The following is a 13,778-nucleotide window of genomic DNA, read 5'->3' as shown; positions in this document are numbered from 1 at the left end:
TACATACTATTTTAAAGAATGGTTCATATATGAAGTTAAAGTTAAGTTTCAATTCTGTTATTTGGTAAAGATAAAGGTTTCAGATTTCTTTTTGATCATGAATTATATAAGTAAACTTTTATAATGAGTCAACTTTTTGTTGGTATTTTTATGATAGATTCCTAAATCAACATTTTAATTTTTCTGACATCATTTGGCTTTAAAAATATGAAAAAACTCGAATGGGTTAAAGGAAACCATTAGTTCAACAGAGTCGGATAATAGACTTTAAAACACTGCATATACATATTAAAGGAACCGTAAACGTAATATTTAATAATCCGCCACTTATACATAATATCAGGACCCTAAAAAGCGTTGTCTGATCAAAAATGTATAAGATTTTCAACGATTCCTTTTAAAAAACGTGGTTTATTTCTTTTTGTCGGTTTTTATTTACAAAAGTTCTCTATAAAAGTGAGATGCGGATTTCTGCTACAGAAACTAATGAGAAAATTGTGAGAATGAAACACTTTGCAGGCTAGAAAAACGATGATATCTTAACACATTATTGATCTGATAAAGCTTAAAATGGTTGAGGCTGTGATCGATTCAAATAAAGGATCACAACATTTCTTTAAAGATATTGTATAAGAATACCTGATCGTTAACATCTCCAGAGCCTCCAAACTTAAATACTTGACGAAGAAATTATTCGCAGTAAACAGAACTCCACTTTACAAGAAAACTATATAATTAGCTTGCCATTCAACTCATGGAAATAAATGAAACCTTTTACAATGCGTACAAATTACAAAACTCATTACTGACTTGTAAAATTGATAAATTACAGAAAAATTTCAATAATTTACAGTAGGAACCTTGTAATGTAGAATAAGGAGACGACATTAAATCAATCTAATGTGTATTTAATGATTTTATAAAACAAAAAAGTTTAAAACCACATGCTTGAGAATTAACTTATTAAGTGCACAATAGCTTTGTTCATTGGACTATTAAAAGTCAAAACTTTAGTCTAACCGTTCTCTGCTGGTTTACAATTTATGGGTCCCACTTCTCAATTATATGCTTTCCTTATTATTGCGAGAAACCATCCAAGCAACCAGTCTAGATTACTGAACATTAGTTTTTATTAGTTATCTTTTCACCACCTATTATCAACAGTTCTGGCCCATGATTACCCAAACAGCGGAATGTTAAGTAACTTAACTGTTCCTTGGGAAAAACAATAACAACCCACTCTGCATTATATAATATATTCACGTATTTTCATCTAAAAACTGATAATATTGTGTACAACTTCTTTTTCAACAAATTGAAAATTTTACTTGATCAATTTTGCATACAAAATATCTGGAAGTTTAGTAGACAATATCGGTATTAGGATTTCTTGGACCCTTGCTAAAGTAAAATAAGATTAAGTGTTTGTAAATAATTATTAGTAGTTTCCCTCATCACAGAGATTATACTCAGATGTTTCCATAAAAATTTCTAAAATTAATCGCTACAGATTATCCAAACAATTAATTGAGACAAATGCCATATTATAATAATTTAGTAATAATTTATTATTTGTCCCATGCCTCAATCCCATAATCCATTTTTGGCCCATTCAATTTTATCTTTTATAGTCTCAAAAACCAAATCTATGTTTGTATTTCAATAGTTATTTCTCTAGGCGCTGTAGCTGTTGATTTATTTGTCCGTCTCAAAAATATCCTTTATTCTTCTTCCTAAATTTTACTGACTAATGAAATATTTTAGCCCAAATAATTACTTTCCTTGCTATTTCAATTGTTACCGCGCCTTGAACTATAGTTACCCCTGAAGCACTTTCTTTCTGTGGCTGAATTAACTTCAACGAAGTTTGGAATTAATGAATAGCTAGATATATGTAAACTAGAATAACTAGGTTGATTGAAAACTTATATGTTGAAGGATTTGATGATTACATAATAACTTAAATGATAAATATGTTATGTAATGAGAAAGGATCAATAAGACCAATGTCGCCAATTTGTGCATAATTTTGCATATTATTCTTTTGTAAAACTATATATTAAAAAATTTGTTTAAACAAATTTATATATGTATTAATATCTTTGTGTGTGAATAAATCTTTAAAATATAATATTTAGCATAATCTCAACCACAGAATAGAGAAGTTGTTCAACTATCTGTACCTAGTTTAACTAATATTAACTTAAATATTAGTATCCAACCTGCTGGGAGCATGATCCATTACAACAGGGCCAAAGCTAGTAGCAATTACATCGTCTCCATCGTCATTCAGAATACTTACAGAGTTCGTCCGGATTCTTGACATCTTCCGTCCCTAAAGTTTGAAACAAATTAATGACATGATTTCCGAAACTAAAAATCAAAGCAAAATAACGATTTGTTTCTCCCTGCACTCTTAATTAAAAACTCAAAATAGTGAAATTAAGGACAAAAAGTCGCTGAATAAACAATTTGTAGTTGAATTTGAAACGCTTTTAAATCGTTATTTGTGAAGTAAAAAAAAACTTCATGATAGACGACTAAAAGACGCCTAATTTGCATCTTTAAATCGTCTAAAACTAAAAATGTGAAATTAAGGACAAAAGTAGTATATCATGACTATCAGTTGCATTTTAATAGATTTTAAATTATTATTTTTGAATTAGAAATAAATTCATTTTAGACGACTGAAAATCGCCTAATAAGCGATTTAAAATCGTATATTTTCATGCAGGTAGTCAAAAACTCCTGTTCAAACCAGTTTATGAATCAGCTGATTATTTCTAATTGCGACAAATTGTGATCTATGTGAATGTTTGACAGCAGTTCTCACAGAAATTAGAGGGAAATCAAGATTTAAAGTTTACAGATTTGTTCTATTTTTCAAATTATTTGCTTAACGTTCCAAATAGTTTGCTAAATAGTTCATATTGAAAATAAACAAATCTTCAAATCATACATCGAACAACATTATGACGGATTGGATGAAACGATTGAGAAGCTCAGGATCGGGGGAATTTTTTCCCGAGGGTGAGGGGCTTATCCAGGCACGGATACAGGGGGGGGGGACATTCGCCCCCCCTGATATTTCGAGGCAAAAAATGTTCCCAATTTGATAAATCACATGTGTTTTTCAATTTCAAGCTTTTTGATTATTTCTTATTTAATGGAAATATAATAACTAATATTTATTGAAAAATTGAATCATTATGAAGGACGAAAAAATATTTTTCTAGCTTGTTAAAAATAGATATAACCAACGATGTAAGTATACGACGACATATGCATTGTGTTTTGTTTCATCGGCACACTGCACATCTTGACTTTTTTTCTTCTGCAGTTTAATTTAAAAATCAACAGGGGCGGACACAGGATTTAAGTGAGGGGGGGCAAGATTTTTTAGGAACAAAAAAATTGATAATTAGGAACAAAATTAAAGGATTAGGACAAGGATTTAGGAACAATAAAAAGATTGTTCAGGAATAAGGAACAAAATTAAAGGATTAGGACAGGAATTTAGGAACAATAAAAAGATTGCTCTGGAAATAGGAACAAAATTAAAGGATTAGGACAGGGATTTAGGAACAAAAAAAAGATTGTCCAGGAATTAGGAACAACATTAAAGGATTAGGACAGGGATTTAGGAACAATAAAAAAGATTATTCAGGAATAAGGAACAAAAATATAGGATTTGGACAGGGATTTCAGGTGGGTCGGACACAGTATTAGGAACAGGAACAATAATAGGAACATTAGCAATTTAAGAACAAAAATAGGCGATTAAGAGTTGATTTTTTGGTTGAATATAAGCAACTTTTTTGTTAAATATACGCAATTTTTTTGTTGAAAATAAGCCAGCTTTTTGTCAAATATAAGAGATTTTTTGGTTGAATGAAAACGATTTTTTGTTGAAAATAAGGGATTTCGTTGAAAATATGTGTTTTTATGTTAAAAATAAGCGACTTTTTTGTTGAAAGTTAACGAATTTGTGTCGCTTATTTGGCAGTCACCAACTTCTTCTGCGCGATTTTTTGTTGAAAATTAACGATGTTTTTTTTAATAAGCGATTTTTTTTCTTAAATAAGCGATGTATCTTAAGCGTTTTTTGTCGCCTATTCGGGTGCCATCCAACTTTTTCACCTGATTAGGCGACTTTTTATCGCTTAATTACGACTTTTTAATTTAGATTGTGCCACTAATAGCAAATTAACAATTTGTTCCCTGAAACTACTCGTCCCTAAACAAAATAACGATTTGTTTCTTTAAAAAACTCGCCCCTGCAGCAGGTTAACTATTAATTGCCTGAAAACTTTCGTCCATAAAACAAAATAACGATTTATTTATTCCCTGAAAAAGAACGATTTCATTCTTTAAATCATTTGTCTCTGAACTTTCAAGCAACAAAGAGATTTGGAAGGGTTAAGTAAAATTTTACGTCGAAACATTTAAGGCCTGGGGATGAACTGTATATTCAAAGAGTTTTCGGTAGTCATTAAAGTCGCATGGATAACCATGTAGGAAAAGAAATGTAACAATGGATCAAAAATGAATTAAATGTGACAGTGTTTAATGTGATAGTAGTGGGTATCAAGTAAAGCAAAAAAAAGGCAAAATTAGACACTAGGTAGCGGGAGGCAATTCCATGAATTAAAGAAACTATGAATTGTAAAATGACAAATAAAGTCTTAAGAAACCAACAAAAAAAAAATATTCAGTAAAAAATTTATTATATGGGTCTCTTAAACTTACCATAGGAGGCGGATAAACAGTTTCCTGTGCAGAGGGTAGGTAAGGATAAACATGATTGTCTGGCATTGATATACTATGAATATCTCCTGAAACAAAATATCAAAATGTTGAACATGATATTATGTACAAAATGAGATTCACAGAGCAATATAATGATGTCTTGCAATTTAAAAAAACCGAATACAATTCATAATCATTATTTGAGACATGGAGACGTTCATGTTTGTTCAGGTGAACTAGGAGGAATAAAATGGGGAGGGGGTATCAAAGTAAGGGAAAGGGGGCAAAAGATAAGATAGGAAAGGGCTCAGGAAGGGGTTGGATATTAGGTGGAAGATAAGGGTTTGTTTGCCTTATTTATACTCCGATCTTTTTAATTTAAAACAAATATTTCATCTATATTTCATTTTAAAATAGAATTTGCTATAAAATTTGCACAGTTGAGTCTAATGGGGATGGAGGTTCACGAATCGATCCTGTTTCAGGATTGAGCCCAATTTAATAACCTGAATCATTAAGAATACACTTCTTTTCAATTTTATTTTATTCCTAAAACGCATTGCATTTATATGAACAAATTCATCACACATGCAAGATGCGATAAAATTTAAATATTACAAAAATTTAGTTGCGGGAATATCAAAGTATTTTAAGTGATTCTGAAAACGAAACCAGGAGTTCTTTACAAATCACAACTCTATCCTTTTCAACCTTTCTTGACTCGACTCGACATTTCAACCTCGTTCATGAAATTTTTGACCACTTAAATATTTTCATCTAACACGTCTAAAAAGTGTTGACCTATAGTACAACGTTGCAGACACTCCAATTCACTCATAATTATGCTAAAAATCCCTTCACATTATTAGCTCACCTATAGAATTTAAAGATGGAGAAAGAAAAAAGTTTGTTCGATCCTCTCCGTGCCCCTGAGAACCTGGAATTAACCAAATTATTAACATTGACATTAAACTTGACAAACTTATTCAATATTCCGTCAATAATGAACGTTCATTACAGCTATTTTAAGTAAACTGCCGAATATAGATTTGGTCAGTAATGTGAGCATAGCAGCCTCACTGTCTATAGTTCGTGTTGGACATAGGGCGGTTGAAACTGCCCCACAAGTTAAAGTTCTTGTTGTACATAGGACAGTCGACACAGCCCCCGTATTTAAATGTTAGGAATATATAGATGAAAAGTCATTTCCCATTTTTTCGGTTTTCCAGTACTCTAGATTTTTATTTTATGTCCTTTTTGTTGCTTTGTTTTTTTTCCCTCTCTTTTATTCATATAGATGTATAGATGAAAAGTCTGCAACTACGCTTGCAAATTATTTTGATCAGATCTTAATTAATGGAGAGCTGTGCGAAAAGCAGCTCGGTACGGCAATAGGTAGAACGAGACGTTTTTCTCTATGATTCTATAAATGAAAAATACTATTGTCGATTTGTTTTGTACTGAATAAAGTTGTTATAAGAAGAAGAAGGAATATATAGATAGAACCCAAGCCACCCGTAAACAGCGTGGCATATATCTAGGCCAACAACTAGGCCAGCGGGTTTCTAAAATGTGGAGGGAGAGGACTTGCCATGTTTGAACTCAAGATAGAATCAGTATGGACGAGAGGCTCAGACCGAATGGACGCCAGAGAATACATCTGCCATAGGAGGCAGAGAAGCCTCAGAAAGACTATCTCCCTTTTATTCAAACCGTAGAACAATCGCTAATCGCTATATTCTTAATATGTTTTAGTGTAAATATAATGGTTTGTATAGTTCGTGTTATTATGCAGAACAGTTTAGTGGCTAGTGCTCAGTTTATAAAACAATTCTGTATATATTCGTCTATAATGTTCTCGGTAAGCTAATTTTTTATCTACATTCAACAGAACTGTGTGTTCTATCATAAGATAGGTTTGAACAATCGTAGAAAATGAGTAGGGAAGATGGTTAAAAAAAATCCTATTTGGTTTAGGATTGTAAGGATTGCAAAAACAGGTTGGTTGAATATAGTTAAAGATTGCTATTTTTCAGGTTTGCTTAAACAAAATCGTTTTATTAAAAGAATTGTTAGAAAATGTTGCCCCTAAACAAAATCTTATTTTAGTTAGGGATTGCCAGAACAGGTGTTTTTCTAGAAAATCGTCTTAGCAGATTAGTAGAAAATATTTAGACAAGAAACAGTTACAAAATCTTACTTTAAGATAAGTTTTAAGCCTGAATCTAAATTTTATTTTGTAAGAATTACTTTAACAGGTTTCAATTGTAAACAAACCAAAATTGTCAGGATTGCAATAAACAGGTTTAAGTTTGAAACAAAATATTATTGATTGAGAGAATTTTTTTTAGAACAGTCTTGCCGTGAACAGTGTTGCCGTGAACAGTGTTGCCGTGAACAGTGTTGCCATGAACAGTGTTGCCGTGAACAGTGTTGCCGTGAACAGTGTTGCCGTGAACAGTGTTGCCGTGAACAGTGTTGCCGTGAACAGTGCTGCCGTGAACAAAATCTTACTTTGTAATAATTGCTAGAATTTAGTCGTATTTTAAAACAGTCCTTGGGCCGCTAAAGCCATTTTTTTTCTCTCGGGTTTAAGCTTTTAAAATCGTTTCTGTAACAAAATCGCCATTTGTAAGGATCGCTAAAACATATTGCGTGAAAAAGAAATTGCCCATTTTTCTTATAGTGCAAGGTAATCTAAAAATATGCTTATCCCTTAACTAAAATATAATGAAAAGTTTTAGGTTTAAAAATAATCAGAGTTCGGATGTATTGCAAAATAATATTTTTTCCTATTACTGGATTAAAACCTCTATTATTAAATAAATCAACAAACGTTAATACAAAACCTATTTAAAAGGACTACACGCGTAATATCAAGCGAGCCTTCATGCAAAACTGGCAATACCAGATTTACAACGGTACCCTTTAAACCTTAATCTGACCAAGTTTTTAACATGGGGGGTCACTTAAAATTACGTTTACAGTTCCTTACAGTTTTATTTCATAATTTTCCCAATAATCTAGAGAAATAGTTAAATAAAGATTGATTTGCTCGTTTGCAAATCCAACTGAACAATTAATTAAAATCTTTAATGTTTTCAATCAAAACTCCCTTCTCAGAGGAGTTTTTTTGTTGCGTTTCTCCATTCCCAGCTGAATTTAGGATCAAACATAGGAGTTAAAAGATTGCAACGTTTTACACCAGGTTAGTAGTTCCGCATAAATTTGATTTTGCTCACAATGATATAGTTTGGAGTGAATAATTTACCTTCAGGCAAAAGTCTGGTTCGCTCATTTTGATCTTGTACCTTCCCTTGGTTTTGGTTCTCCTCGTCCTCGTTATTTTCCCTCATAATTTAGAATTCAAATCAACACTCTGAAAAGAATATAACTCATTTAAGTAAAGCTATAGCTATAAGAATTGAACAGGATTATATTATATATGCGTAGATTATAAAATCAAATAATCGTTTTCCGATATTTGATTGGTCCAATTATAATCTTTTATGTGAATTTTTCGCTTCACATATACTACTATATACACATATACATACATATACATACATATACATACATCACTATACATATACATACATATACATACATATACATACATACATATATATACATATACATACATATATATACATATACATACATATACATACATATATATACATATACGTACATATACATACATATACATACATATACATACATATACATACAAATACATACATATACATACATATATATACTAAAAGGCTACTTAAAACGGCAATGAAGATCGAAAAAAATATCATAAACCCTGCCTGCAAGTTCGGCTGGGTTCTCAATTATACTGCCGTTGACGACAAGAGTGAATTTTTTTCATACTGCAATCGTGATTTACTTGATAAACAGATGAAATTAAAAATTGTTATAATTGTCGGGTAAACTAGGCTCTTTATACTTTACTTGTGTTATCACTTTATGTAATCTGTACATTTAGACAGATGTACAGTTTGAGTTCTCGAAATGTGTTCAATACCCCCTGGAATTGTGGGTAAGTGAACAGATGTACACTTATATCTGAGATCTGGATCTAACTAATACAGACTAGGGAGTCTAGGAGACTAGGAAACGAATCATGTGATCTAAAGGGTGATCACTGATCATGAGCACGGTACCATCACAACATTTAAGCGCAACTCAATTTTCGGGGGGGGGGGGGGTGAAGGGGATATTTAGTGAAATATTTGATGATTATTGTAAAAATTTCTAATTAGATCTTCTATTTAAATTGTGAACATGGTTCTTTTTGTTTACATTTTAAAACAAAGAAGAAAAAATTTTGCAGATTTTTAAAAATATTCGCGGATTTTCAAGAATTTAAATTTTTTTACAAAATTAAAAACCTTTAAAACACATTTTTATTTTCATTTTTATCATTCATAAACCTTCCCTGTGGTCACGTGATGTCCAACACAAAATTTGGGCCCGATCGGTTTAGCCGTTTTGACGTTTATTGGATACAAACAAACAGACACCCAAACAGAAAAACACCCAGACAAGACAAATTTATATATAGATTTTCTTAACTGTAGTTTGCTTTAAATAAAACTTTTTATTTCGGACGGGTATAACTACAAAATCCCGTCCAATAAGAATTTTCAGTTTTTTATATTGATCGGCCAAAATATCCACGTAGAATTTTTAAAATGAAAGTGGAACCGCATTTGAACCATTCTAACTACTGATAATGACGTCCTTATTCCTGTATTTCAAACAACACATTGTGACCTATTCACTCATTTGAACTAATGCAGTTTAAAATTTTTATATTTCATGAAAAAAAATATGTCAAACAATCATCACAAAATAGTTTACATATGATCGAAAATATATTTCAAATATGGACATAAAAATAATTCTAAAGACCAAAAAATAGTGCAAATGAAACATTTAATAGTTTAAATGAGAAAAAAGATAGTTCGGAGAAAAACATAGCTTTCAGTTAATAGAAAAAAATAGTTCAAATGATCAAGATAAATAATTCAAGTTATACTAAAAAAAAAGTTCAAACGAGCAAATAAATGATCAAAAAGATATAGTTCAAATGAGCTAAAAAATAGTTCAAATGACCAAAAAATAATTCAAATGAGCAAAAAATAGCTCAAAGAAGCAAAAGTATAGTTCAATTGAGGAAAAAAAATATTTTAAATAAAACAAAAAGATATAATTCAAATGAGCAACTACTTTTTAGCGATCATTTGAACTATATTTTTTTTGCTACCCTACTAACCTGAAAACCTAAAAATGCCAAAGTTTCTATATAAGTATATGTATTAATAGGTATTTTTACATATAAATACGTATGCTCAACTTTTGGTTAAAGAACCAAACAATTTTTTTTGAATGCTTTGGTTTTCCAGAAAGGTATCTATTAACAAGTAATTTTTCTAAATTTTGAGGTTTTTATTTTACGTATTTTTACGTATTTTTTGGTTTTTTCTTTACTTAAAAAATTGTATTTTTTTAAGTTTAAAAGTTTGACGCAAACCTAAAAATACGTATAATTTCGTAAATTTTATTCCAAGAAATTTTCTAGGGATTTTCTTTACTTAAAAAGTCGTATTTTTTTAGAGTTGGAAAAATTGTATTTTTTTGAGTTAAATAGTTGGATGCAAACCTAAAAATACGTATATTTTTGTAAATTTCATACCAAGTAATATCTCAAAGTTTTCAGGTTTCTATTTTATGTATTTTACGTATTTTTAGGGGTTTTCTTTACTTAAAAAGTTGTATTTTCTTTAGAGTTTGAAATTTGATGCAAACCTAAAAATACGTATATTTTCGTAAATTTCATACCAAGAAATGTTTTTAGGTTTTTATTTTACGTATTTTTTAGGGGGTTTTACCTTAAAAAGTTGTATTTTTTAGAGAATGAAAGTTTGATGCAAACCTAAAAATACGTATTTTTTTCGTAAATTTCATACCAAGTAATATCTCAAAGTTTTAAGGTTTTTATTTTACGTATTTTTACGTATTTTTTAGGGGTTCTCTTTACTTAAAAAACTGGATTTTTTTCCGAGTTAAAAAGTTTGATGCAAATTGGAATTATAAACCGCCTGGAAAGATATCTTAATCCCTCCAGTGGAATTATAAACCCCTAGGAAGGATAACTGAATTCCTCCAGTGGAATTATTAACCTCCAGGAAGGATATCTGAATCCCTCTAGTGGAATTATAAACCTCCAGGAAGGATATCTGAATCCCTCTAGTGGAATTATAAACCTCTAGGAAATATATCTGAACTCCTCCAGTGGAATTATAAACCTCTAGGAAATATATCTGAACTCCTCCAGTGGAATTATAAACCTCTAGGAAATATATCTGAACTCCTCCAGTGGAATTATAAACGCCCTGGAAAGATATCTGAATCCCTCCGGTGGAATGTAAATCACCCTGCGTAAAGTTTTTAATTGTAAAAAGTATTTTTTCAAACCCCAGTGATCAATTCCCTCCAGTGGTCTCCAGTGGAGTCAAAATCTTACTACGAACTTCCGTGACTCAATTAATAGAGTGGTCGGTTGTATACATCACGATATGTTTACGTATCTAATACTGTACACTTGTATATAAAGTGATCGTATTTCTAAGGGGGAATTGGAATTGACCAATTTTTAGATTCTCTTTCTTTATTTAAAGAGAATTCGATGATAATGACTGCAAACATTTGACAATTTTCAAATTTGTAGGTTTTCAATTTATTAGCAACAAAATATGTCAAAATATTAAGTTTCTAGGGCATGAATTTAACTTGAAACATAAACATGACAGTGCATGAAACAATGATGACGACCTGGAGCTCTTAACCAAAAAACAGACGGGGGCGTTTGGCTCCCCTCTCTAGTTTTTTTTTACTAATTTTTTGACTTTTCATAAACAGAAAATTAAAGGATTTTTTTGAAATTTTTTTATGCATAAGCTAGGGTGCAGGGAGATAAAAAACCGAGTATGTGAAATAATCTTAAATAGCCCAGACTAAAGCTACAGATCTGAAAACTATATTTTTTAAAAGCCCTTGAAAAATGGGTGTAGAACATAGACAAAGATAGATTGCACATAAGACGACATTTTTCATCCTGAAATATATATAAATGTACAGAGATGTTTTAAAGATATTCCTATTATATAGATGATATAGATTAACTAGGTCGGTTGTGACCATTGGCTGTTCTTATGTCATTGAGTACTTGTGGTGTACATGAGTTCTGTAGAGAGAAATTTAAGTTAGTTTAGTCCTTCTCATGTCCTTCTTCAGTTCTCGTCAATATGATATATAGCTCAGTGAAATGTTGTTGTTCAAATAGTTCCATTCCCGGAGTTATTTTAAACTCTATTATGAAATCCATTGAAACACCAAAGAGGGAGGGGGGCCATGGGACCATGAACCCCGCAATATCCTGTTCGAACCCAGGTAGTTAGCAGAACCCTGTTCGACCTCCTCAGAAGCCTGTTCGAACCCCACGGAACCCAGTTCGAAGCCCGCCAAAGACTGTACAAAAAATAATCTTTTAATAATAATTGACTTTAAAAAGGAAAAAGTTCAAAAATTTAAATGTGCGGGAATAAGTAACAAAATTCTTTTAGCTTTAAGATAAAAATCAATGCTTTAAAACTTGTTTTAAGTGTAAAATTTTGTCTTGCTAGATTTAATAATTACTTTAAATGAGCTGACCGCGGTGACTAGAGACAACGTCGCCCTGACGTCTTGGTGACGTCAGTTGGTTGGTCAGCTAGGTTTATACAATACAACAAAAAAATTTGGGTTAGCCCCCTCCCCCCCTACAAACATTAAGTCTCCTAAAACCGATGGTGAACATAAAAAGTCCAGAATTTTTTACCCGCCAACTTTGCCATCGGCACATAAACTCAGCAAAAAGGTTTCCTGTGCCCGGGATTGCTAAACTTACCTAACAGGGGCTGTCTTCTAAAAATTAAGTACCAAAATGAATTATCTGAAAGAATTTTGACATTTTAATGCTTTGAAATATAACAAATTACAAATTTTCATGTGTCACTGCAGGGAAATAAAAAAAAATCATAAAATATACATATTATACATGATCCATAAACGTTAAACATATACTATAGGAGGAAGGGAGGGATGGGAAGGGAGGGACGGGATGGGAAGGAAACATGATTTATGGTAATGTACGGGAGAAAATGAATAATTTCTGAACGGTATATATAATACTTAGAATAAATTTTATGAAAACTAGTTCTAGAAGATAACAGGGGTGTATACAGGATTTTGTACAGAGGGGACTTAAAACTTTTTTATGGGGCTCCTAACTATTTGGGGGTCTGAAACCCCCCAAGATTTCACTTAACCAGGGCTGACTGCTGAGTAATATTATGAAAGTGGAGGGGGATGAGTAATGTTATAAAAGGGGGACGGGGGGGGGTAATTGCCCCCCCTCTTTTAGGCGTCCACGTGTGTCAAGATATTTGAACCACAAACTACAAACAAGCTGTTTTCAATGTTTAACTATAGATATATTTACTTTTAAAGAAAAAAAATACAAACTTTGCTTTGTTCTGGAGCAGTCGATTTTGGCCATTTTAAAATCCCGTACGTTGACGAAGCGGTCGATATCGACAGCTGTCCAGGCCTATCTCTAAAACTATGCATTGTATGCAAAAATAAAAATAGTTCTGTTCCTGAGGGAACATTTCTAAAAAAAATTAAAATTTAAAAAAATATTTTGAAAAATATTAAGTTCGGACATAGACGGTTAATACGGTATGTTCCCTAGACTATCCATTTCAATTTCGAATTTTTTAAAGCTGTTAAATAAACTTTATAATGAATTAGGTAAATAAAAAACATCATTTGATTTATAGTTATAACGGAAAATCATCGTTTGTAAAGTGAAAGGCATAGAGTCTATGTGAAATGATCATTGGTCAGTTATGAAACCAGCCTATTTCATAATTTGGGTTTCTTTTAATATAAATTTTATATTTTCTATAAAATGA

The 13,778-nt window shown here is 31.4% G+C and overlaps 1 protein-coding gene across 10 annotated transcripts in view; it reads right to left on the bottom strand.

Moving 5' to 3' along the window:
• Positions 1-8,128, bottom strand: part of LOC111696300 (uncharacterized) — a 33,612-nt gene extending 25,484 nt beyond the window's left edge. For all 10 annotated transcript variants that reach the window (XR_002764040.1, XR_002764041.1, XR_002764046.1 and 7 more), the window contains exons 1-6: positions 8,021-8,128; positions 5,624-5,686; positions 4,750-4,835; positions 2,223-2,335; positions 1,074-1,115; positions 640-714 (exon numbers count right to left, since the gene is read on the bottom strand). Coding sequence is in view for 1 of the 10 variants with exons in the window: in XM_023465870.1 (XP_023321638.1) it covers positions 640-714; positions 1,074-1,115; positions 2,223-2,335; positions 4,750-4,835; positions 5,624-5,686; positions 8,021-8,105 (464 nt within the window). In the remaining 9 variants the exon portion in view is untranslated. The remainder of the gene's footprint in view (positions 1-639; positions 715-1,073; positions 1,116-2,222; positions 2,336-4,749; positions 4,836-5,623; positions 5,687-8,020) is intronic.
• Between the last annotated feature and the right edge of the window lie 5,650 nt (positions 8,129-13,778).

Source organism: Eurytemora carolleeae, unplaced genomic scaffold (genome assembly GCF_000591075.1).
Source record: "Eurytemora carolleeae unplaced genomic scaffold, Eaff_2.0 scaffold254, whole genome shotgun sequence".
NCBI lineage: Eukaryota > Metazoa > Arthropoda > Copepoda > Calanoida > Temoridae > Eurytemora > Eurytemora carolleeae.
The sequence above is the reverse complement of the archived record's forward strand: the minus strand, read 5'-3'. Positions and strand labels throughout refer to the sequence as shown.